General features: G+C 35.5%; 1 protein-coding gene across 2 annotated transcripts in view; it reads left to right on the plus strand.

The window, feature by feature from the left end:
• Nucleotides 1–2,337: 2,337 nt before the first annotated feature.
• The window catches only part of NYAP2 (neuronal tyrosine-phosphorylated phosphoinositide-3-kinase adaptor 2), a gene marked incomplete at both ends in the record, with an annotated part of 237,240 nt that continues 214,836 nt past the window's right edge, over nucleotides 2,338–24,741 (plus strand). For both annotated transcript variants that reach the window (XM_080932764.1, XM_080932765.1), the window contains one exon: nucleotides 2,338–2,558. In XM_080932764.1, the coding sequence (XP_080788890.1) occupies nucleotides 2,338–2,558 (221 nt within the window). The remainder of the gene's footprint in view (nucleotides 2,559–24,741) is intronic.

Below are 24,741 nucleotides of genomic sequence, written 5' to 3' on the forward strand. Positions count from 1 at the left end.
CTTTCTTCTTTTCTAGATGCCCAGCATTTAAGCATTTAATCTGATAGACTGGTGTAAAAATACAATTCAATTGTGTTATGTGGTTAGAATTAAAAGATTACTCAGCTTTAACCCACTGGAGCTTACAAATCAAACAAAACATAATAAAAAATTTAACATAAAGATCCTAAGGCAACAAATAACCTTCAATTTATAAAATGTCAGAGACTGGGAAGGAATGTGATTCAAATCTGGGTTAACTGGTAGCTAAAAGGCTAATAAATTATGATATGAAATGAAATTTTCATAACTACAACCTAGGATATGAAGTATGATTTTCATTTCAGAATGATTATGGTGTATACTTTAAATACAAACTTCTGGATTTTTTTGCAGTAAATGAATGGTCTGATCAGCATTTCTATGATTTTCAAAGGATATAGATCTTAGTTTGTTTACATGACAGACATGTGCCATGCACACTTCTATCAGTTTTCTACAGCACAGGGATTGGAAAATTTTAAAAGTCTTATTGACATAGAAGATAAAAATTTTTAAATATATTTTTTTCTTAAGGCAGTTTCCCTACCTTATCTTGAACAGTTGAAAAGTTCTTCATGACCTAGTGATTTCTAAAATCTCCTATTGAACCATCCATCCATCTGTTCATCTGTCTATGCATGCATTTACCCTTCCATCAAGCCATTCACCTATGCATGCATGCATCCCCCTGTCTATACATCCACCTATGCATGCATTTATCTATTCATGTACCCATTCATCTATTCAGGATTACATCTACCCATCCATCTATACCTATATGCACCCATTCATCTACCCAATTCATCGATGCATGTCATGTATTCATGCATCCATCTATTTATCTAACTATCCATGTATGTATGCATGTATGCATCCATCTATCCACCCATCCATCCATTCATTATCCATATATCTACCCATCCATCTTTGTATGCATGCTCTCATCTATCCATCAACTCATCTGTCTATGCATGAATGCAGCCATCCATCAAATCACATATCCACTACACACTGATATTGTTCACAACTGTTAATTCTACTCTAAATTCTTTATAACCCTCCCTTCTATTAATCACAACTAGTGGGAACTTTGTCTTTCTCACTTTACAGATGGGATCTGTGAGGAGATGCACTTGGTGAAAGTTCCATTTTTAAAATATGGCTGTATTTTCCTTTGATTTGTCAGTTACTGCTCCTGAGACTTAAGATTTTAAAGACTTAAGACTTTTAACTCACAATTCTATAAAGGTATCAAAGCTACTGCTACCAGACTTCTGGGAATGTGAATGGTTCTGATAATACACAATATGTGTCATGGTAATTTTTATTATAAAGTAATTATATAGGGCCATTTTAAAAATAACACAGGGTAACAAGAGTATACAAATTAGATGACAAATTGCTTTTTTCTGATTGTTGTCATATTTTGTATGGATATTTTAGATTGATACACTTTCTCTTAAATATCTAAAAAGTAATTCAATTTTTCTCTAGCATCACTTAATTTTAGTTTAAATATGCATAAAATGTCATCAGAATAAGGAAAATACAGAATTTGGATTTACGGTGTTATAATAACACATTTACAGAAACAAAAAACATGACTGTAATTATGCAAATCAAATATCTTCAAATATAATATTTATCCATTCCCAGGTGGCAGGGCAGAACTGTGGTTCTTCATTCTGTTGATGTTGCTGCTTTGATGACACATTTGATTCTCACATAACACTCATTTCATGTTATTCCAAATACTTTGGGCACCTATACTTCCTAATGATATTGTCCTACCATTATCATAAAAAACCTATGTTAAAATGGATAAGTTTTAATTATTTATATAAGATTAAGCTTCATTAAAGGGAACAGAGAAGTCTAAAACAGTATAAATGGAACATATTTTTTAATTCTAATAGTTTTATTGATGGTCTTCTATAACAACTTTATGCTTTTTCTCACCATAATAAATACATTTTGAATTTGTCAATATATTTAGAGAATAGTACTATATAAAGATGAGCACAGGTGGGCCATGGTGATATGTAGAGATCAGAGGTCAACTTGGAAAGTCAGTTATGTTCTTCCATATGATGAATTCTGGGACTAGAATCCAGGACTTCAGACTTGCCAGCAAGCTCTTTTACCCACTGAGCCATCTGGATGACTCTTCAAGGTTTTAACTCACCAGGGCTACAGGTATTCTAAGAAGCCTGGTAACTCACTGGAGGTTTGAGATGACAAAATTTTAGGAATGAAACTTAATCCCCTTGCTTAGGGTACGATGTGTTGTCAATCTGCAGAAAGCATCCTGTCTCCATGATACCTTCCAAGATGATGAGTGCTAATCCTGAAGAAGACCCTTTGGACACTTTTTTCCAATATATTGAGGATATGGGAATGAAGGCATATGATGGCCTAGTTATTCAAAATGCATCTGACATTGCTCGAGAGAATGATCGCTTGAGAAATGAGACAAACTTGGCTTACTTGAAGGAGAAGAATGAGAAACGTAGACGACAGGAAGAAACAATCAAACGGTAAGCATAAGTCACTGCATTTCATGGGGGTGGGGGGAGACATATACAGATCCTGCTAAGACTGTGTAGCTGACACCTGGCCAAGAAGTGGCTGGTCAGAGTCTTGGCGGGATACAGAGTGAAACTGGCACCTGGGCTCTACTGAAAGCTCATCTATCCTGCTGACAGATCCTGGCCTTCGTTAACAGCAGTTACTTGCCTGTGCTTTGTGCATATGGCGGTACAGATGGGATGAGGTGAGAATTCAATTTTCTCCCCATAAACGCTTGTGTTGAACAACCTCTCTTATAAAAACACCAGGGAGCACAGACACATTTTAACAGCCAAAGTTTTATGAGAATGTCCACCTTTAATGGCCTATGTTTATAGTTCTTACCTTAAAATAGAGTTCATCTTCTTCCTACAATATGACCAAGACCAGTGAATAATGAGATGTTCATGAGCCTCTGAAGGCAGTTGGAATCCTTGGTGTATGCTCCCGTGCAATTTTATGGTGATTATACCTCTTGGTTTGGTACCAAGGGTCCCAGGTTTGTTCAAATGAAATTGCTTTCATGATGTAATGCCTACTAGTGACAAACTAATGAGTCTCAGACTGCAGTCTTCCAAATAGAGGTTAAGCTCCTAGTGTGTGCACACAAAAGAAATAAATACAACTAATGCTTGCTTGTTTTTTTGTTTTTTTTTTTTTTGTTGTTGTTGTTTTTATAGCTAAAAGTAAAGCTTTTTTTTTCTCCCTGTGAGCATGTTTCCCTGCAATCGCACACTGTGTTTTATGGAATCCTGTTTGATCACTGGAATTGATTTGCTAAGTTCAAATTTTTAAAATGTAGGAAATTACTTCTTTCAGTTATCTGCATGACTGAGCAGTGATTGGAGGCTTGGATAGTTCACAGAGGATTTTCTATCTGAAATGTTATTCCCATACTCTCTCAGAAGATTACAGTATTAAGGAAATGAAAATATTTTTTCACGTTCAATTGTTTAGGTCATAAAGTGGTAAGGTAATGTTGCACAAAACTAGTACTGTTAAGAAAATATTTCATGTGTTACAGAAAGATAGAGGAAGGAAAAAGGAGGGATAAAGTGAAAGAGTAGTTGTTGCAGTTACCTCTCCAACCCAAATAAGCTGGTGCAAAGAAAACACAACTCAATTAATATGAATACAAGCAGTGCACCTAGATTGGGCAGATCTACCACTACACTATTCCCCAGCCATGAGATCCCTTATAACTTGCAGTTTCTCCAGGCCATGTAATTCAGCTTCATTTTCCTTCTACCCCATCTTCCTCTGTTCTTGTCTTCTTCTCTCTCCTTACTTCTTCTCCCCCAAATTTTCCTGCTCCACCTTCCTTTCCCCTGACCAATCACTGGCTCTAGCCTTTATTTTATAGGTTAAAATAGGGAGAAGGTTCAATGGATTCACCTGGATACTGATTCAGTTCGAGTTTTAGACAGCCCTTCCTGAGAAGTAGAATTTGCATCAAAATATAAACAGCACTAGGGCAATCCACAAATAATGAGGATAGAAAAAAAACTAGAACAAATTTTTTTAGAAAGAGCACACTGTTCTATCCCTGAATTACTAAAATTTACTAAGCTTAAGGCTGATTTTTTTTTTTTTTTTTTTTTTTTGCTGGAGTAGGCTAAGTACCTTTTCACACAAATTTTCCAGTGTATAATCTCTGACAAATTTCTTTGTGTACATGTGTGTTTTACTTTAATTTTTAATGTTGAGGGTTTTTTTTTATTCAAAGAAAAGAAGGTGGGTGACATGATTAGTAAAGAATTAATGCAGTACAATCTAAAGGATTGCACTCTTACAGTTGCAAGTCAACAATTATTTCTTTTGACAAATAAACAAATAGAATTCTTTATTGCAACATTGTGTTGGTCCCTCAGAACACCACAATGTATACTTTTAAAGGTCTTTAATAGGCCTTTGTAGAAATATCCAAATGCAATGGCCACAGTAGTGGCTAAATTTCAAAGACTTTTACTGCCACATGTTTTAGAAAGACACCCATAAAAATGGGGTGGAAATCTGAACGCTAAGGCACTTGGGTGCAAATACATGGAGATACATCAAATTCTGTTGCTACATGATGAGCCATGTATCAGAGATATAGTTGTATGAGGTTGAGCTCATTTGCTGGACTAAGATGACTTCCTAAGACTATATTACAAAGCACAGATCACTTACTAAGCTGAAAAAAAATGGCCTGCATTGACTTCCACCTTGTACTTTAGAGTTAAGTCTAACATATTTTGATAACCAAGTAAAAACCATGTGTAAATCAACTCTCCTGTCCTGTTCTAATTCACAAGGAATGATGGTGATTGGCTGCAGTAAAATTGGGTACAGTAGCTAAACTTTCTGATTGATGATACTTAGGCACTGAGTAGGGGGAGTGAATGTCGAGGAGCTTTGGGTTGTGTGTTGTTACTATTGCTTGAACTAGCAGGATGACATTTCTACTTCATGAAATGGCCAAGACGTAACATGAAACAATTGTAAGGCAAATATCAGGGAACGAGAGCCAATTTTTATGTGTGGATGTTCAATGGCCTTGTAATTACTCAGGTAGAGATTTTAGATGGACACTTGTGTAAAAGACCTAGACTTTAGGTACAGCTCATAGTAAGAGTTCTGTACCACAGTAGTGAGAGTCACCTTAATCTTTCCTGTAAGTTTTAAATCATGAGTTTTCAGAACAATGAGGACACCTAGAACTTAAATTTTAAAGTGATCAGCATCCCAAGAATATTTCCCAGGCCACCTAAAACTTCACAGGATTAGAAAACAAAGGAGGACTGAGCAATGTTGGAGCCTTGTTGAGCATTGGAGGGGAGCTAGCATGGAAAGAAATGGCAGGGCAGTCTCACTGAGCATGCCCTTCTCTCTGCTCTGCTAAAAGCTTCACTGTAGCTGTAGATGAAGACTGAGACAAACAGCAGGACCCAGACCTTTGGGACAGTTTTCAGTGTAATACAGAATGCCAGGGAAAGACCTAAGGTGCAGGAGTATCCCACCGCAGATCTGAAAGGGGTAGCTGACAAACAGCTCACAGATGTTACCCCTCTGGGAATCATCCACACCTAGTAGAGACACAATGGTAATATAAAACTGATCAAGTACACATCAGAGAGAGGAATAGGAGGCATCCTCTGGTCCTAGGTGAAGACGATGATATCCCAAATAACATTTAATCCTTCCCCCATAATAGTTGCATGTTTTAGGAATTAAAAGATACAGTATGTGTCTTGCTATTTATAAACCCAGTTCTTCCTTATTCAACCCTGCCCAAAATCTTTTTTTCTGAAATTCTAGTTTAATGTGTAAATATCTTGGAAGTGTAAGAATCGTATGAGTGCCCAAGATTGTTGACACTTCTCCAAATCACTTTTCTTTTCCAAAAGCAAAAGCCAGTGTAGAGCAAAATGGCATAGATGTCCTTGGGTGTGATTCGGGAGGGGTTCGGAGGAGTAAAAAGTGAACAAAGACAGGCCAACAATGCATCTGTTTGAGGAGGAGTCTAAAGGCCTTCCTCACTGCCTTGTGAGCGGACAGTCTGTGTCCTCTCCACAAAGCAATCGAGTCTAGGTACCATAGTAATGTCTGATTTTGGTTTGGTTTTGTGCAGTGTCATGAGTGTACAACAATTTTCAAATAATGATAATCTCTCTTCAATGTGTTCTTCACTTCAACATTCCAAAGGAGACATGTCCGTCATTTACAAAGTCCTTAAACTAGGTTTTATTCAAGCTGTCATTTAAGTGCTTCTAGGATACCGGCAAAAAAAAAAAAAAAAAAAAAAACCACCCATATTTAAATCTAACACATATTTCAGTTTGTTTTTTTAAAAAACCTTTCAATTAATAGAAAGTAGAAAAAGCTCAACAAGGTATTAATGAACACCATCAAATTAATGGAAATTACTTCATCTCTCTGCTGAGTGCCTTTCAAATATATTCTGTGATTTAATATATGGGATATAAATGCCAGAAATTCTAAAAGGCAGCACATTTGACCTTGAAAAGGCATTGATGATAATTCTCTGTGAAGTGCGCCAGTTGCAATTTCAAAAATGTGCAGACTGCCAAGGCATGCTTAAAACATGGAAATCGGATTTTATGGGATTGACTCTCTGGAGCACATACTGCTGAAATGTTTTTTGTGCTCAAGCTGAGGAGTTTAAACACAGAGCCCTTAGACAAACAACATCCATCCCCCTGGCTTGCTCTGTGATCTGAGTCCTTTAGATTTTCTGAGCCCAGTTCCTTATTTTCGAACCAACTTGAGACCTTGTCACTATTAACTCCTTGCTTCTTCTCTTCTGTCTGTCATATGGGCTTTTCTGAAAAGACTTGCTGGTGAGAAAGAAATACTAAATGAAGAAAAAGAAATGATGTTCCCAGAGAGTTTCTTAACAGTTTAAAGTCATATTTGGTAAGAAACAGAGAAATGGTTAAAGGAGAAAATTAATGGAGAATGAAAGCAATTATTCTGGTGCTTCATGGTCTATGCTATTTTAAAATCCCAGCAGCTTTGTATAGGCACTAGTAAATGAGATTTGTTTTTATTCAGTAGCCCATAAAAAATATGCAAAACTGCCTTTCAACATGGTAGTTCATTCTAGATGGGTTAGCATGCCCTAAATGGCTGCAAATAGAGGGAAAGGTGAGGAACAAACTTTGGTGGTCTGTGTGTACAGTTATGGCCACTGAGAAGAAAGAAGGTGATGAATGAGAACTGACCTGGAGGGCAACATCTGCAAGCATCTCTAAAACACACTTCCTTTAGAGGTCTTCTGTCTATATGTAACCCCTTGTTAGGTCATCGAATAGGAACATTCACTGAATGGGTAATCAAAAGGCCATTTTCTGCACAAAAGGCACCACAGGGCTCTGGGATTCCTTTTAGCAATAATTCTTTTTGAATTCTGGAATGACTACTCATACCTCACTTGGCTGTTTTGAAACCAACGTAAGTAGCATCCCCTAATAAAAAGCAAAAAAGGAAATTCTCAAGTCTCATCAACTACAGTTTTTACTGTAGGAAGCAGTTGTGCACACCCCATTAATGAAACATTACATTAGCAAAATTTCTCCAAACATTGTGAGTCTGGAAGACAGCTCTTGACTTTGGCAAAGTGGTTCTGACACAGAGGACTACTTAGGCTGATTACCAGTGTCTCTATTCCCTGTGGGTGCCCTCAGGGGATCTATATAAGGTTATATTTTCTCTTTAAAAGTGACAGTCAGAAATGAAATTGGATTACATATGGCTCCCTTTAAAGGGGCATGCCATTGTATATTCGTGTGTGCACTTGTAAACTACATGGATTTAAGAGTTTCAGGTTTCTTGTTATGCAAAGGGAATCAAAAGACTGCTACTGTCCCTCTTGTTCAAAGTTTTAAGAAGAAAAATATGATGAAAATAAAAACATTAATTTTTTTTATTTGCAAGTTTACTACTACCCCAAAAGGAAACAGTTGTGATAACAAATTTGTTAATAAATTCATTTTATTTACATAATCTCAGAGTTACACAGGGGATGCTTATCAGGGAAGTATGTTCAGTTGTACCAATAATAGTGAGTTAGAATTCTATTTACAACAGGACAAAAATATTGTGGTTACAGAGAAAAATGCAATGATATGCATTTTGTGAAGGCTATGCCTACTGGGTGTAGAATGAGCAGCTCATCTGGTCGCATATAACTCTCTTCAATGGCTTTGCTCCATGGCAGGCATGCAGTGATGTGAAGTTTCCGGTCTTTGTATCAGAAAGGATACTCAAAATATCATTTCATAAGCAGAGTGAAGACAGCTAAATGAACAAAGTTTCAAAATCACAAAGCTCTACAGCTAGCTTTATAGTTTAAAGAAATTGTCTGTGGGTAGCTTGGGGATAGCCCCTGGCTAGGCATTGCTTCCAGGCTTAGAAGAACACTGGAGTTGAGCCCTTGGCCATACTCAGCTTGTCAGATGCCTGAGTCGCCATGAATCTGTTGATCTGATCTAATGTGAGTTTCTGACCTAATTTTGCTGTAGGATTTAGTGTTCAGGCAGAGAAAACAAGGTTAATGTGTTGATACAGAGCGAGATTAAACAGCAGACACTCTCATAATAACCCTCTCTAATTTTGGCTTCCTCTTGTGAATGTCATTAATCCAAACCACTTTTCTATTAATCATTTCAGAGTACCACAAGCTGTTCTGCTTATTTTTGAAGTAAAAACTATATATCTAGATTGTCTTTTCTGAGTCCAATAAGATATACAAACATAACAGTAATTTGGGTTACTTTCCCAAATACATCGGATTTTTTCTTTAAATTCATAGAACCCCAGGATTAGAAGAAAAGATTTCAACAGCCAGACTTGATCATCCTATGCTGACTATTCTTTATTAATCCAGGATGAATTTCTACAAGTATGACTATATATATATATATATATATATATATATATATATATATATATATATATATATATATATATATATGTCAATTTATTTTGCGTTTTTCAGAGATGGTGATGGAAGGCAATATTGTTGAATACCTGAGAGCACTTTGGTAATATGCAAATGTTGATGGTTCTCCTATCCCACAGTTTTCAGCAAAGGTCATCCTTGTCCTAAGATGATTAATATATATATATATATATATATATATATATATATATATATATATATATATATATATATATCACAAATCCACAATATGTGATTTACACGATGCTAATATTTGTAATGACAGTGGCCAGCCAATAGCTCTACTTAGTCACCTGCCACCACAGATTAGAGCCCATACTAATGGGGTCTTTCAGATATTTTGCTTAGGTTTTGCCTAGTTCAACTTCTCACAGACTGATTTCAGAACAACTAGGTTTCTCTTGCTCCTATTTCAATTATAGCCTTGACTTGTTTCTGGCTTTATGCTTTAAGGCAATCAGTAACTGTATCTGAAATAGATGCTAGCAAAAGGTAGGGCTGTTTAGAAGACGCCCACATCCAGATGAGGCACTTCCCAGGATGAGTTCTTCTGATGCAGAGAAAAATCCTTATGTGGAATGGACATTTGGAATTCCAACTCCAAAACAACTGAGAGACTTAAAGGAAGCTCATTGTGAAGGTGAAGGTACCCTTTCCTTAATGGGTAATGCTAAATTATTTATAGCTTCTTATGGGGGCTTTCTATTTCTAATATTATTTTGTTACACAGTTTAAGCTATAGGGAGATATTCTCAGTCTTTTATGTAAAGATGGCATTTATAAATGTTTAAAAATAATACATACAAAAAAGGAATAATTGTGAAACTAGAATATAAATCAGGGATGTATTTTTTCCTACTAAATTTGAAGTAGCTCCTGGAGATCATGTCTGATGTAATGAAATTGCCCGAGTAGGGACTAAACATGCTAATAAAATCGCCTCTGAGGTGTCAGTTCAACTTTGAGGTTGCCTGAAGAAAATGACCACATTACAAATGTACAGGTTACCTCAAAATTAATTATAATCATAAGTTGGTAGAAGGCAAATCAAATCTTTCCCCTCAAATTTTTTTCTGGGGACATATGCCTCCAGTTAAAAGCTATTTTCTGTGATGCTCATACTTGGAAATGTTCATGCCCTTGCTGGAATATGGACATTTCCAGGCTGCTATAATATGCAGGGGGCTTGAGGGCAGATGGGCTCTCCTTTGCTGTGTTTTAAAAAACAAGTACTTTCAGCACAATGTATCAGCAAGACTTATAAAAACACGAAATAGGCCAACATTTAAAATCCATTATTCTAATTAGTAAACTGCATTTCAGTCTTTGCTTTGGCACTAAGTCACGCATTCAGTAAATTTCAGTGTTAGAATAAGAAATGAAGAGACTCACTGGAAAAAAAATGACCATCACCAAGCAAAGGTGATTTTCTATCAGGCTGTGTGTTATACAGCTATTTGGTGTCTATATTAGTTTTTGATCACTCCATTATTGAGCATCTTCTATGTTAACCATTACTCCCCATGTCTAGTGAAGGCAGTAACAACGTTGGGTGGGGAAACACACACACACACACACACACACACACACACACACACACAGATACACACACACATACACACACACACACACACACACACACACACACACACACATGCACACAGAGAGAGGGAGAGATATGCATTTAAGGTAGAGAGAATAGTTTAATCCAGGTTGCCAGGTCATCTCAAATGGCATGTCACATATAACCTAAGAGCTGACCGGGTGGGGAAACCAGGAGAAGCAGGCTTACAAGAAAGAGAGATACTACAGATACTAGAGGAAGAGGTCAGAGAAGCACTTTTGTAAAGAGAGAGAAAACTCAAAGGGGTAGCTAGAGCAGGGCCAAGCCAGCAAGGTTCAGAAGGCTAGGTAATTGGATCAGCATGGGTGGTGGATGGTCTTGCAGGGAGCTTGGGGTTACTCATAGGACTTTGACTCAGAAAAACCACTATGAAATGGGAAGCTACTGGGGTCATTTGAGATGAAGACTGAGAAATCTGGCTCTATAATTGTAAAGATGACCTCTTAGCTGCTCTGATCAAGAAGGAGAAAGGCAGGTGCTCCAGCTCTGGAAACACACTAAGTTAAGGGAAAACTGTGGCCTGGAGAAAAGGAGTTGAGGTAGGATAAGTCAACTGTGACTCAGATTGGATGTGGAGTGTGTGAACACCATTCAGGGGGGATAGTAATCTTAGCAGGGATTGAGGAGACAGGACAAGAAAAGTGGCACTGACAAAACATGTCATACATGCTGAGTTGCAAGTGTCTACTGGGCTGTCATTGATTTAAGAAGTTAGTATTATTTATAGGTTATTTTCAACAATGTAGGTATAAACTTGAAAATCTTTGAAGACATTTCAAATGTTTAAAAATGATAACAGGTACATAAATATATGCATATGTATTTCAGCTCATAGAAAGTTTACAGTTTATTATTATTATTATTATTATTATTATTATTATTATTATTATTATTATTATTATTATTAAAATAGTGGACATAGGTTCTATCTACCCTCCTAACATTTTGTCAATGTATAATATAGTAATTTCACTCAGAAAAATCCCTAATGCATTGTGGGAACTGAAACTCCTAGTCATTGAAGAGTAAATGAGGGGAGCTTTTACGGCAACTAGAGCAAATGGACAATTGCCTAGAGGAATTGCTGTTGTGAGTTTATTGGAGTCAATGATCTCGTTTCTCAGAGCTATGTGATCCATGAGTCTGGGGGTTTCTCATGTAGGTTAATGCTAACAGTCTTAACCCAATAATTTAAGAGGCAAGATGAAACGCAGGCGGAGGCCTGTGTGCCATCTGACATCTTCAAATGGGAACAATGCCTTTATAAATGAATGGATTCAGTCATTATTACCGTTGGTAATGCTACTGCCTTTTGGCAACTGTGGAGAAGTGAATAATTAGTATTATAATTGATGTATGTAGGACACATTCGTTGTTCTAAGGTCTTTTGATAAACCTGCAATTTCTACAGCATTGTAAGGAGGAAATTTGGAGCCCTGCTGTGTATGCAATCACGGTGGAGCACACTCTAAAAGTGTTGAAATCTGGGTGTCTAAACACAAGATGAGATTAGGGTCTTTACTTGCTAGATTTAGTGAGATCCGTAGCACTTCTCTCAATTGTATTCATTTTTCATTTATTTTTTATCGATAAAAATGATATTTGTTTTGTTCAGCTGTTAAAAGACAGGACAGGTACACTCAGCATGTGGTGCTCACTGGCTTGAGAGGTAGCAGACACAGGTGCCATGGCTGGCATCCTTTGTCCTCATGTGCATTATTGGTGTGTTTGCTTCTGTAACTACCTTTTTCTTTCTTTATCAGATAAGGCAGCCCCATAATTCATTACTTAAACCTCCATATTCAAAGCTGTTATATTGTCATCAAGAGTAAAATCCAATATAGAAGTATCTGTGTCTGGGCATTAGTGAATGGTACATCACCCCAAAAGCTTCACATTTTTACATCCTGTTTCATCACATTCACATATCTTGTTCTTTTCCCTAAAATTCTTAAGATTGTATGAGGAAAAGAAGTTGGTCATATAGATGGATGTAAAAGGAGTCAGTCATCCATCAGTTTAAATCTTAGTTATTAAACTGATAGTAAGAGAAAAGATTAGCATCTCCTATGCAGAGTAGTTTTCTAACCTTTTTCAAAGCGAATTGTGATCGCTTCTCTACTGTGCTAATGTAACATAATCTAACAAAACACACCATACAATCTGCTTATCAGCCTCCACATATTTAACAGAACCACCTTAAATATTTTCCTTCCTGGAGTGTGAACTACCAATATATTTTATCTTTTAATGGAAATGTATTCTTTTTCCCTAGGGCTGTAATATTTTTTGCTGTAGCTAGGGGGGAGTTCATCAGTAATGAAGCACTGAGATAAGACAACTCCCATGAATCTCAAGAGCTCACGTCTAAAGCAGTGCCTTGTACTGCTTGGCACTTGTCTTCCTCTTCTGGTAGGCAGTCTATTCTCAGAGCCAGAGTATAATCTCCTTCCAAGACCTTTCTTTAGCCTGCAAGAATTTGGGGCTGTTGGTCAGGCTGGTCCTGCCATGTTTCCATCTGCCCTTTAACTGGGGAAAGAGCTCTTTCTGTTTCTTTGGTGCAGTTATTGTAACTCGGACATGTTCAGCGTTTTGACAAAATGTACGACACATCCATGGAGGAACCTGAGCTTCTTAAATTTTCCTGGGGCGATGCTTACTTCCAAGGATTCCTGTTGCCAGTTTTCATACATAACTTTTAAAATGTTGGTATTTATGATAATAGTTGAAATATACAAGTATTGAAAAAAGATGGCACTTTTATTTAGGTGAAGAATATTTTGTGACTTATAAGAAGTGTAATAGAGATCAGCAGTAAAAGAATTTAACAGAAGACAATTGAGAAATAATTGTATTAAACACAACACATGCTGATCCTTCTCTCATGAGAAAAGAGGTAAACTATCTTTGGGTCCCCTTTCCTTCCTGTTATAAAGAAATATTTTGTTCAGGTGATAAAGGGTTCTGAGATGATCCAGACAAGTTTTTAGAAAGGTATCAGTATTTGACAAGGTCATAATCAATGCAGATTATCTCTTCCACATTGCCTCTGGTTGATTAAACAAATAGCTAAAAGATAGCTATTCTCTTTGAAGTCTGTAAAGCCTATCTGGTCTCAGCATACCAATGAAAATGGTTTATTTTATTTATAAAGAAACCTGATGATGTGTTCATGAGCCTTGTTAGTATAAACATTCAGTTTGAGAAGTTAATTAATTCAGATGTCAAATATTTTTCTTAGATTGGTTCATCTTTTTCTTCTAATTATATTCTCATGACTTCTTAATGTCTCTTTGGGATTTTAATTTAATTTTTTAGGTTTCCATTGTTATATTTCATTCCTATTCAGTATTTATTTTTAAATTTTGTAATTGTTCTGCTCAGTTCCCCAGTAGTTATTTTAAAAGCCTTGGCATTTCAAGCAAAAATAGAGAAGAACACATTTTAAAACATAGTACATAGTTCAACAGATTAAATGGGATAAAGAGAAATGGGGGGAGGGGATAAAAGTGACTGCCCAGTAAAAGGCTTTTTAGCGAATCATATTGAATCTCATTAATAAAGAATACACCCACTAAAGCTGCACAATCAATCTACCATGTGCATTAGTGATGTCTAGCCCAATTCAGGTAGATAAATTGTTCTCTAAGTGTCGGTTGGCTGCCACTCAATCACAATGCCCATAATATGTGTCTTGTTGAATTTTCCCTGATTCACAGCATTTGTTGTTCACAGTTAAACTATACAGGCATAACAGAAGAATGAACAAAGAAAAGGTATCTAACTAGATAGAGATTCAGTAACATAAAGGATGCTTTCTGTAAACAATCTAATCTAAGTTGGCAGGGCATCATATAGCTGAGCACTATTGTTAAGTGTCAGCTAAAAGGAAAGGGAAATGTGTAGCCAATTTCAAGCTGGAGAACTGCAGCAAGACTGCTCCTATAGGGCCCACTGATATCCATCACCAGGTAACATTAGGTCATAGAGAATGAGAGGGGAAGAGAAAAGAAGGAAAATAGAGTAACCATTTGCTTCCTTGAGGTTTATGAATTACATAGTTGTAGCCTGTTTTCTAACAGTGAATGATGTATTTAATGATGAGGACCATGACTAATACTCTTTCCAATGAGCAGCTGTCAGGAGTACTCATTGTTACAAACAGATACTTTTTACAAGCCCAATACAATGTGCCTTTGTGAGACTCGGACTTGAATAGACACTATGGGATTTTTTTTTCTAAAGGAGTCAATCAATTTCACATGTGTCCTGAAAAAAACAAGCACCTGCTTTTGTACCTGTAGTCAAAGGGAAAGTGTTCTGTCACTTTGCAAAAGATTAAAAGTCTCTAAGGAGATATTGTGCATATAAGAGAGCATTTTGAAATGAGTGGGAAACACTAAGCCTGCATAGTTATACGATTGTATTAAAGTAGAGGAATGAAAGATTAGTATGTTATTGGGTTTTAGGAAGGAATACTGCTTGGGGATTTGCCCTTAATGCAGTGACCTTATCTGCTAGAGTCTTTCCATTTCAATGTGACTTAGAATTGTAAAAAGAAGTCAGCTTAAAGGTATCAACACAGCCCCTTGTGTATGTTCCCTCCAGCAAAGAGCCTCTATATTTAGCTCAGTGCAATTGGTGATCTTGTTTTGAGACCGACCGTGATTTAGTTAAGAGGAGAACAGAATGACCTTTGCCACCCCAGAGCTAAATGAGGAGTTTAATGAAAGTTTGAAGGCATGTCTGAACTACTGCAGCAGAGATAACCTAGGAACACAATACAATGTGAACCTAGGGAAGAAGAGAGAAACCTATCACATCAGGACACGATACTGTCACACTTCAGCATGTGCACATTCCTTTGAAATGGCAACCTTTAATAACATATGAGCAGGATATCATTACTTGTTTGTAATAATCAGGCTCAGGATGATGAACCTCAAGCAATGACTGTCTAAACACGCAGCTTGAATCTTCAGCTTGATGATAGTGAAGATGCAGTGTACTTGGTCAGGGAACAAAACAGAATGCTGTGGATATATTCACCAGTCTCAATTCCTTGACAGTGCATTTAGTTAATGAAAACTGCTTGAATTATGAATGTGTCAGATGAAAAATATGATCATTTAAAAGATTGTGTCAGGTGGGCACATAGAACCATTTTAATCCTTATATGTCTAATATCATTCTTAAGATTATCAGTGAAAAATACCAACGTGAATTTAAGGTCAGAGCTAGACTTTTCAGCCAATGCTTTATTCTGTCTACGTTCATATCTAGGCTTGGGGAAAAGACTATTGATCCACATGCGTTTTGATCCCATGCTAGAGGCTCAAGTAATTGAACTAAAAGCATTACTTTGTGTTTAAAAACTGTTACAGGGCAGCAACCATTAAAAATAAAGTTTTTTAAAAAAATTAATTTTGTTATTCTGTATAAGGATATTGAACCACTTAAATACCTGATTTTCATACTTCCTCCAAGCGTTTTTTAGTCTCAATGTGTATTATTCAAACCCCAACTATCATCATGGTGCACAGAACAGAGCCACATAAATAACATAATACTTATGAGCTGAAAAAAATCCTTCAATATTGTGTGGTTGAAAATTAACATAGAAATTGTAATTTTTTATTTAAACAACTTAATTTATAAAAATCAGAGATAAATGTACAGATCTTTAAGAGCATTTTAGCATAAAAATATATGAATATATTTTATCAGTTCTTGACTTTTTAAAGGTTTGATAGTATGCATTGAAATCTTACTAGTTACAATGAGCATAAAGTACATGTAAAACAAAACATAACATGGAAATAGTCAAAGTTTTCTTGGTGTGTAAAGATTAAACATAATGATTTTTAAATACCAAGAATTGCCACAAGGCTACATTCTTAGCTCTTGAATTATTAATGGTTTAAGGTCTAGGTGTATCATACTCTGAATGGGAGCTATACATGTATTTTATTTTCTAAGAAGGACTGAGGCTGCCACTTTTGGACCTTTTTTTTTTTTTTTTTTTTTTTTTTTAAGCTTCATATGGTCTGTGAATTGTTTCCTGGGTATTCAGAGCTTTCTGGAGCTAGTATCCAGTTATCAGTGACTGCATATTATGTCTGTTCTTTTGTGACTGGGTTGCCTCACTCAGGATGATATTCTCTAGATCCATCCATATGCCTAAAAATTTTGTAGTCATTGTTTTTAATTGCTGACTAGTACTCCATTGTGTAAATGTACCACAACTTCTGTATCCATTCAACTACTGAAGGACACCTGGGTTCTTTCCAGCTTCTGGCTATTATAAATAAGGCTGCTATGAACATGGTGGAGCATGTGTCCTTATTATATGTTGGACTTTGAAATCTAAAAGTTTGCTATATGTTTACATGTTAGTTTCTTATCTTTAAATGTTCTCAATGTAATCATTATAAATGCCCCAATACATAATGCCATTACTAACATTCTCTTGTCTAAATCACAGAAAGCCAACCTAAAGCTTTAGAATGATGTCAATTTACAATTTTCTCTTTTTTACTTTAAATTCATTTTTATTTCAGTGTCTTTTGCCGTTTGTACCCTCTTAATTTTTATAAACTTGTAGTAATAGATGGAAATAAATTCATCAAAAGAAAACTGTTAAAGAGGTACAGAACTCACAAACTTTTTATTCAATTTTCTAAAACAACAACAGCAATAACAACAACAAAAAACAAAAAAACCCTAAAAAACAAGACAACAAACAAAAAGCAAACAAAATATATTTTAAATCCTAACTTTAGTCTCTGAGTACATAGGTTTGCTGCATGCTTACAACGCATGGTTATGAAAAACAATCTAAGCAACTTTGTAAAATCAACAATGAACTTTAATTAACTCCCAGTTTCATATATAAACTGGTATTCCTTTTATTATAGTAGCCATCTTTTCTAGAAGCTAAACCAGAACTACCCACACCCAAACATTAGATGGAACAAGGGGGACCCTATAGAAGATGAGGAAGAGGGATTGTAGGCACCAGAAGGGTTAATGACATCAGGAGAATACAGCTCACAGAATCAATTAAACAGGTCTCATAGGAGATCATAGAGACTGAACTGATGATCACAGAGCCTACATAGGTCTGTTCTAGGTCCTCTGCATATATTATAGTGTAACTTGATGTTCTTGTGGGACTCCTAACAGTGGGAGTGTGTGTATGTGTGTGGAGAGGGTGGGAAGTATCTCTAAATTTTTGCCTGCTCTTGGAATCCAAGTTTTGCAATGAAGGCTTGTGTCTGGTCTAAGTGTAACATGTTGTTTAGTTGATATCCCTGGGAGGCCTGTTCTTTTCTATAGGGAAATCGAGGAGGAGTAGTTCTGGGGTAAAGGGGAGATGAGAGAGGCAGGGAAAAGAGGAATGGGACAAACTGTGGACAGGATAGAATGTATAAAAGAAGAATTTCCATATTTTAAAATAGCAGAAGTTTAATTATTTTTATACCTTATATTTTGATTTTCTCTTCCTCTACCTCCTTGAAGATCATCACCACTTCCCTTCCAAATGGAGTGAGTCAATTAATTTTTTTTTAGAGAGAGTGTTTTTATGATAAAGGGATAGAAACATATTGGGTTCATGTATATGAAGCAACCATGTTCATTAACTATTGAGTCAATAAGGCATATTTAAACCGCAGCTACGAGATTAGTAGCTTGTGCATTCATAAAAATGATATAATATTTGGCTTGGCAGAGTTGCTTCCAACTTAACAGCTTGCTAAGTCAGAGTCTATGTTTTAATTTTCTGTGATTGTGATGAGTTGTGGTGGTAGAATTAGTGTGTCTGTATGTACATATATATATATATTTGTGTATGTATGTGTACATATGTGTGTGCAGTGTGTCTGTTTTATGTATATAATGTGTGTATCTGTGTATGTGTGTACATACTATGTATATGTTGATGTATAAATACATATTTGTGCCTGTATGTATATGTATATATTGTATAATTGCATTTGTCTGTGCATAATGTTTGTATATGTGACTTGTGGTGATTAGGTATGTGTGGATTATTGTGTATGTACATATATGTATATATTCATATATGTATGTATACATGTTTATATTTGTGAATGTATGCTGTATTTTTATGTATATTATATATATTAGGTTTGTGTGCATAACTCTGTGTAATTAGGTACATGTGTGTGCATATTTGTGTGCATTTGATCCATTAATGATTTGATGGATTTTACACGGAGCACTTCTCACCAGGAATTTATCCAATGAGTAAGGGCACTTTACTTATTAAATTGAGGTCCCATGTTAGAGGCCATTAAGCAAATTATTTAGTGCATTCTACTTTAGAAGGCAAGGGCATGAGTGCAATATTTTATAACTGGTTAATTTCATGCTACAGTTAAATTCTTGACACACTCTGTAATGAGAAAAAATATGAAAGGGGAAATTAAAATGGCTTACTATTGTCAGAGTTTTGGATGAAAATGAATTTTTATAGAATATATGTGTAATGTATTTAATACATATGATTTTGTTTCATCATTGCAGGAATCATTAAGATTGATTAAAAATTAGAATGTTTTCCCAGGAATTAGTTATTAATAATGAAATCACAAGAAATATCTAGCCCAACCCATAGAATTCCGCACAGTGTAACTTACCTTTCTTATTTTTCCTCTCTAGTTATTTAGTGCCTTCAGTATGACAGTATGGTCCACAGTATGAGGTTTCTTTTGGAGCCAGAGTTTGACCTTATTTTGGATTGAAATTGTTGACAAGTTACTGAGACTTTAGGTTACATATTCTTCGTGTTAAATTGATTCTGGTGTTCATAACAATGCATGCCATTGAGAACGCTATAAGACATTAATAATATTAATCAGAGAAAACTGAATACAAGGGCCTAGAGGATTCTCTGAATCACCGCCCTCTCTAAGAGCAGGGGTCTGTATCTGCTTGATTCTTCACACTAATAATGATGAATATTCAATATGAATATTTGAGGATTCAGTTAATGTTTGTATCATGGGTCTTACTTATGAATGTATTGGAACCTAGCTGCATGCTAAAAATCCAGGAAGTGCTTATTAAATTGTTACCCATGGGGGAAAAAATTCTTCTGATTGACATGTCACAAATATCAAAATATTTTGGTTTGCAGATTTTCACATTATTTTGAGAGGACCCTCAGAAACTGTATAGTAACATGGTCCTAATGGTGAACGCCATCTTTGCCTTACAGAGAATTATTTTATAAAATATCTTCTTGGTAGCAATAAAATACATACATGGGTAATAAAATGATTATGGGCTGAAAGGAATGACCCCTGTATTTTATACTATTTTGCAAGTTTTCTTAGATTTTAAGTAATATAGAATGCCAGGGAAGCAAGGAAAATGGACCTTTCCCTGTAGTGATTACAGGACTCCTTACTTCTTAAAAGTGAGGTGTGGCTAGTTTCCTGATACTACTGATATAAAGTAGCTGGATTAAATTATCTGTTTCTATGGACATAGAAAGCAGGTGATGAATAGAATCCAAAATGTAAATTAAGAAGGTATTAAAAGACTTTAGAACATGAAAGCTTTCTTTCCTAAGTTAGTTTGCATAAAGATTCAAAGTAGATTATTGGATGTTAGGAGATGTCAAGATTCACTGGGTATTCAATATGGTTTAATGCTCGCCATGGTCTTCACAAAGGAGCTAACTTGACAGTATCTCCAATATCTACACCAATCAAAATAATGACAAACTCCACATTTCCATTGCAAAAGGGTTGACTAGATGAACATTATTGTTAGGGGAATGCTAATCTCCTCAGAGGAGGATGTGTACCTTCTAGCAAGCTCAGTGCCAAATTGCCCCTCACAGGTTTCTTACATTTTGTGTCTTCAAATCCCATTGTCAGACTTCAGAGCTTGGCCCATGCAGCATCTCTTTGAAGCTGTGTCTGGTCCTCACAGATAGATATCCTTTCTTAATGTCTTATTTCTTATTTGTTCTCATAGAACTTTCTGAATAACTTGATTTATCTAAAATGTAACTTTTATAGTGTTTCTTTTTCATACCTAACAATAAATCTAAGCCAAATTATGATTAGTCTCTGGCATAGAACTTCAAAAAAATACATACTGGAATTTTTTTTTATGTCTGTGATTTTTTTATGTCTGTTTTGCAAACTAAAAAGAAAATTTATTTAAAAATAATATTTATACAGAAACTTTAGCAATCCAAACTTTAACATAGACGAGAAAACAGTGAATTTGTGGATGATAAATTTGAATATCTCAATTATTTTGAGAAAAGTATGATTGAAGAAAAATTATTCATGGATGGAGCATATTAGCGTGTAGTATATAAATGGTCCCTGTGTTGTATTGCCGAATGTTTAAAGAAAACTTCATGTTTTTGCAGTAATTTTTCTTTCAGTATTAACCTAAATTATGATGTGTCTGTGCTCCAGCAGCATATTAGGCAAACATAAATTAGTTGCTTCCTATGTGCTTTCAATGATAACATCCACATCATTAATTGTGCATACTAGTCTGAAGCCAAAGAGCTCAATGGAGTTACTTAATGACTATGTGCATGCACAACCAGGTGAGCATACACAAGTTCACATGCATATACAGCATGCAAACACACACACACACACACACACACACACACACACACACACAAACACACACAAACACACACACACACACACACACACACACACACACACATGTTCCAGATTCTACTCGGTCATGTAACCTTGCCTATAGAGAGCGTGTATGGCCAGAGAAATGTGTCAGTGGAACCTGACTCAGTGGATGAATCTGACTCTACAATGCTCCAATCTCTTCTCATTTGGTTTCTCATCTTGCTTCTCCCTCTTTCTTTTGTCTTTCTTCCATGCCTCCCTCTTGCTGGTACTTTCCCTTGTGTAGGATAAGAATGTGATCATTAAAGGCTTATTCAACATCTTAGGTTTTCTCAAAATAAGGCTTTCCACTGAAATGTCTACAACTGGAATAAAAACAATTTACAGTACTTAAGACCTTATTAAATTCACCATTGGTGCCTTGAAACAGGAATCACATCAGGTCTTTACAGACTGAGGAAAGTCATGAACTACCCACAGAATAAAGCATCTGGAGTTTTTGAGATTTCTTTTTTTATTTCACAAGGAGATATCATTTTCTTAGCCAGTATTTTAATTGCATCAATATTACTTATTAAGTGAAAATTTAGTTTTGCATTTACTCTGTTGCTCCATTAAGAAATTTTTCTTGGGGCTTACTGTATATTTATTGGTATATATCTCATTTATATCACACCAACAGTAAGCTTGGTACCAAACAGTGATTTACATACAATAAGATCTCACACAGGAGATCATGATTATCACTCTGCTCCAAATATAAGGAAAATGGGGCACAGGATTTCAGTAATCAACATGCTCGTGATTTAAACAACACAAACAGTGCCCCATACATGATATCAAATATACATAGGAAAATAAGGAAGCCAAACATGTTTCAAATTCTGTGATACATTTGGATTCTACCTCTTGACAGTGGTAGCTGTGTGGCTTTTCAAAAGGTTTTTTTCAATATCTTTCTAGTGCTATAATCCACTTGGATTAAACACATCATGGTTGCTTGGTGTTCAGATGCTGCTATTACTAGGAATCCATACCTCATCAGCAAATGATACACTCTTGGCATTTTTGAGACTTCTGTTTGCATGATGGTTTAATTGACAAAATTAAACTTTCTAGTTATTTGCTGGAACTCTGCTTTCCTAGGTTAAGTTCAAGAACATAAAGGCAGCCAATTTTATAAACAGACACCTCCCTAGACCCTTTGTAGGGTAATTAATGCATCTGTGATTTGTGATAAAGCTTTGAACTTCAAGGGAATCCATTTTCATTTTCCAGTATCAGTCAATCAGACTCCAATGCTTTTGCCCAAGTAATCAAATTTATGTGCAAATGTTTTTAGTTAACAGCTATTGAATACATGTCTGTCTCAAGTCAGTCCTCAACCCTCAGCCTCTCTCTCTCTCTCTCTCTCTCTCTCTCTCTCTCTCTCTCTCTCTCTCTCTCTCTCTCTCTCTCTCTCTCTCTCTCTCATAGTAACTTGATTGCATGCAATCACTTTGGAAGTGATCCAAAACAAAATACCATTAACATGTTCCAGGAACCCATTTGCAAATGCATTTCTGCATTAAAAAATCCACTTACAATAAACTAAGCTATGTTACATCTACTAAGAATACAGAAATGTTGAGGATTTCAACGGGAAGGGTCATGCAACTGTTCCTTCTCTAGTGAGCAAATTTAATGAATTTACATGAAACTAGTGACAACTCTATGTATTTGTAATGAAGGTATGCGTTAAAACTCCAGATAATTTTTAAAGAGGCAACAATGTGTGATACTTTATAGATTTGTATGGTGTGTGTATGCAGGTCCAAATTTAATAGAAAAGACAATACAAGTAATATCGTGCACATCATTTTTGTTTATTCTTCTAAAAAACCAATTATTTGCCACTTTGATTATTGTAACAAATAGTCAAATAACCTTAGCTTAAGTGAGACTAATGTTACTTTCTCTCTCCTACTGTCTCCATGATGGTCCAAACATGAACAGTATCATACAATGAGGCATCTCTGACATGTTTTCACTCTAAATTCCTTCAGTCTGTCTCCTGTTTTCCCATGGACTCCCTCTTGTGTTCTCAGATGATACCTATTATTCACCTCCTTTGACTAGATTTTGCTCATCAGAAACAAAGAATGTAATCAGAATCACTTGTTTTAAAGCATAACCGCAAATTGTACAATGCCTGTCCACTCAAACCATAAGTTGTAAGGGAAGCTGAGAAATGTGGTTTTTAGATAGACAAGAAAATGGATATTGAATAATAATGTAAGTCTCTACCACAGACCTACTAGGGATAGAGAATATATCCCCTAGTACTGAGGATGCATTAGATTCTCAAGGACTAGAAAATATTTATGATTAAAAAATCATTGATTATGACATAAAAATGTATTAACTCTAATTGAACAAGCCCCTAATAAGGTATCTGTGGCATGTGTCATATTCTTTTAAAAAGCCACTTCTTTTGAAAACAATTCTTACACTACACTTCTTCCTTTTGTTGAGATATTAGATTCTTTTCTTACAATGTATCTAGCCATATATTGAGCATAAATACCTAGCTGAACATGTTCAAAGACAAATTAAAAACTGTTTTTAAATTCTTTGATTAACACTGTTCAGTGAAATTCATTGTAGCTTCTTCTATAGGAGTACAATTAAAATATTGCAAACCAGGTGATTGTATAACCTCTAAATAATGTTTAAATTTTTATTATATGATTACACTGCTTTTAAATAATTTCTATGTTCTCATTGCTCTCAAATTTCTCCAGTGCTCCATCAACCCCTCCCTTCCTGGATTCATCAACCCTTTTCTACAATTAGTTTAATACATATCTCTATACACATATATTAAATGGCTCTGAATGAATTATTTTTAAATTGTCATAGTGGGCCATCTGAAATATAAAGCATAAGCGAGTTCATCCACCAAATTTTTCTCAATATTAGAATTTATAGGGAATAGTAGTGACTATGAAGAGAAAAAATGGGAACAACACATATCTTTAATTGTAGAACCACAGATAGATCAATTTTGATAGAAATATCTACTAACATCAGGACATTCTATGACTTTCTCCTATTAACAAAACAAGAAGAGCACTTTGAAGTGTGCACAGAACAGTCATGGAGAAAGAGACAAGATCTGCAGGATTGTGGGTGATGCTACATCATGAGAAACCTTGATTAGGAATTTCTGTCTGCCTGTAGTTAGGGTGACACTTACTAAATAGAAGTAGAAGAAATAAGTCTATTTCTTTCATGGAATTCTAATAGATTCTGGAATATGTCAAGTCAAGAAGTTGCTATTAGAATGCAGAAGCATGACACATACAATTGAAAATCTAATTTTGAGAACAAAATAATGCTTTGCAGGTTAGACAAGTATCTTTTTTTATAGA

This window comes from Micromys minutus (assembly GCF_963924665.1).
Source record: "Micromys minutus genome assembly, chromosome: 19".
In the NCBI taxonomy this organism is placed as follows: domain Eukaryota; kingdom Metazoa; phylum Chordata; class Mammalia; order Rodentia; family Muridae; genus Micromys; species Micromys minutus.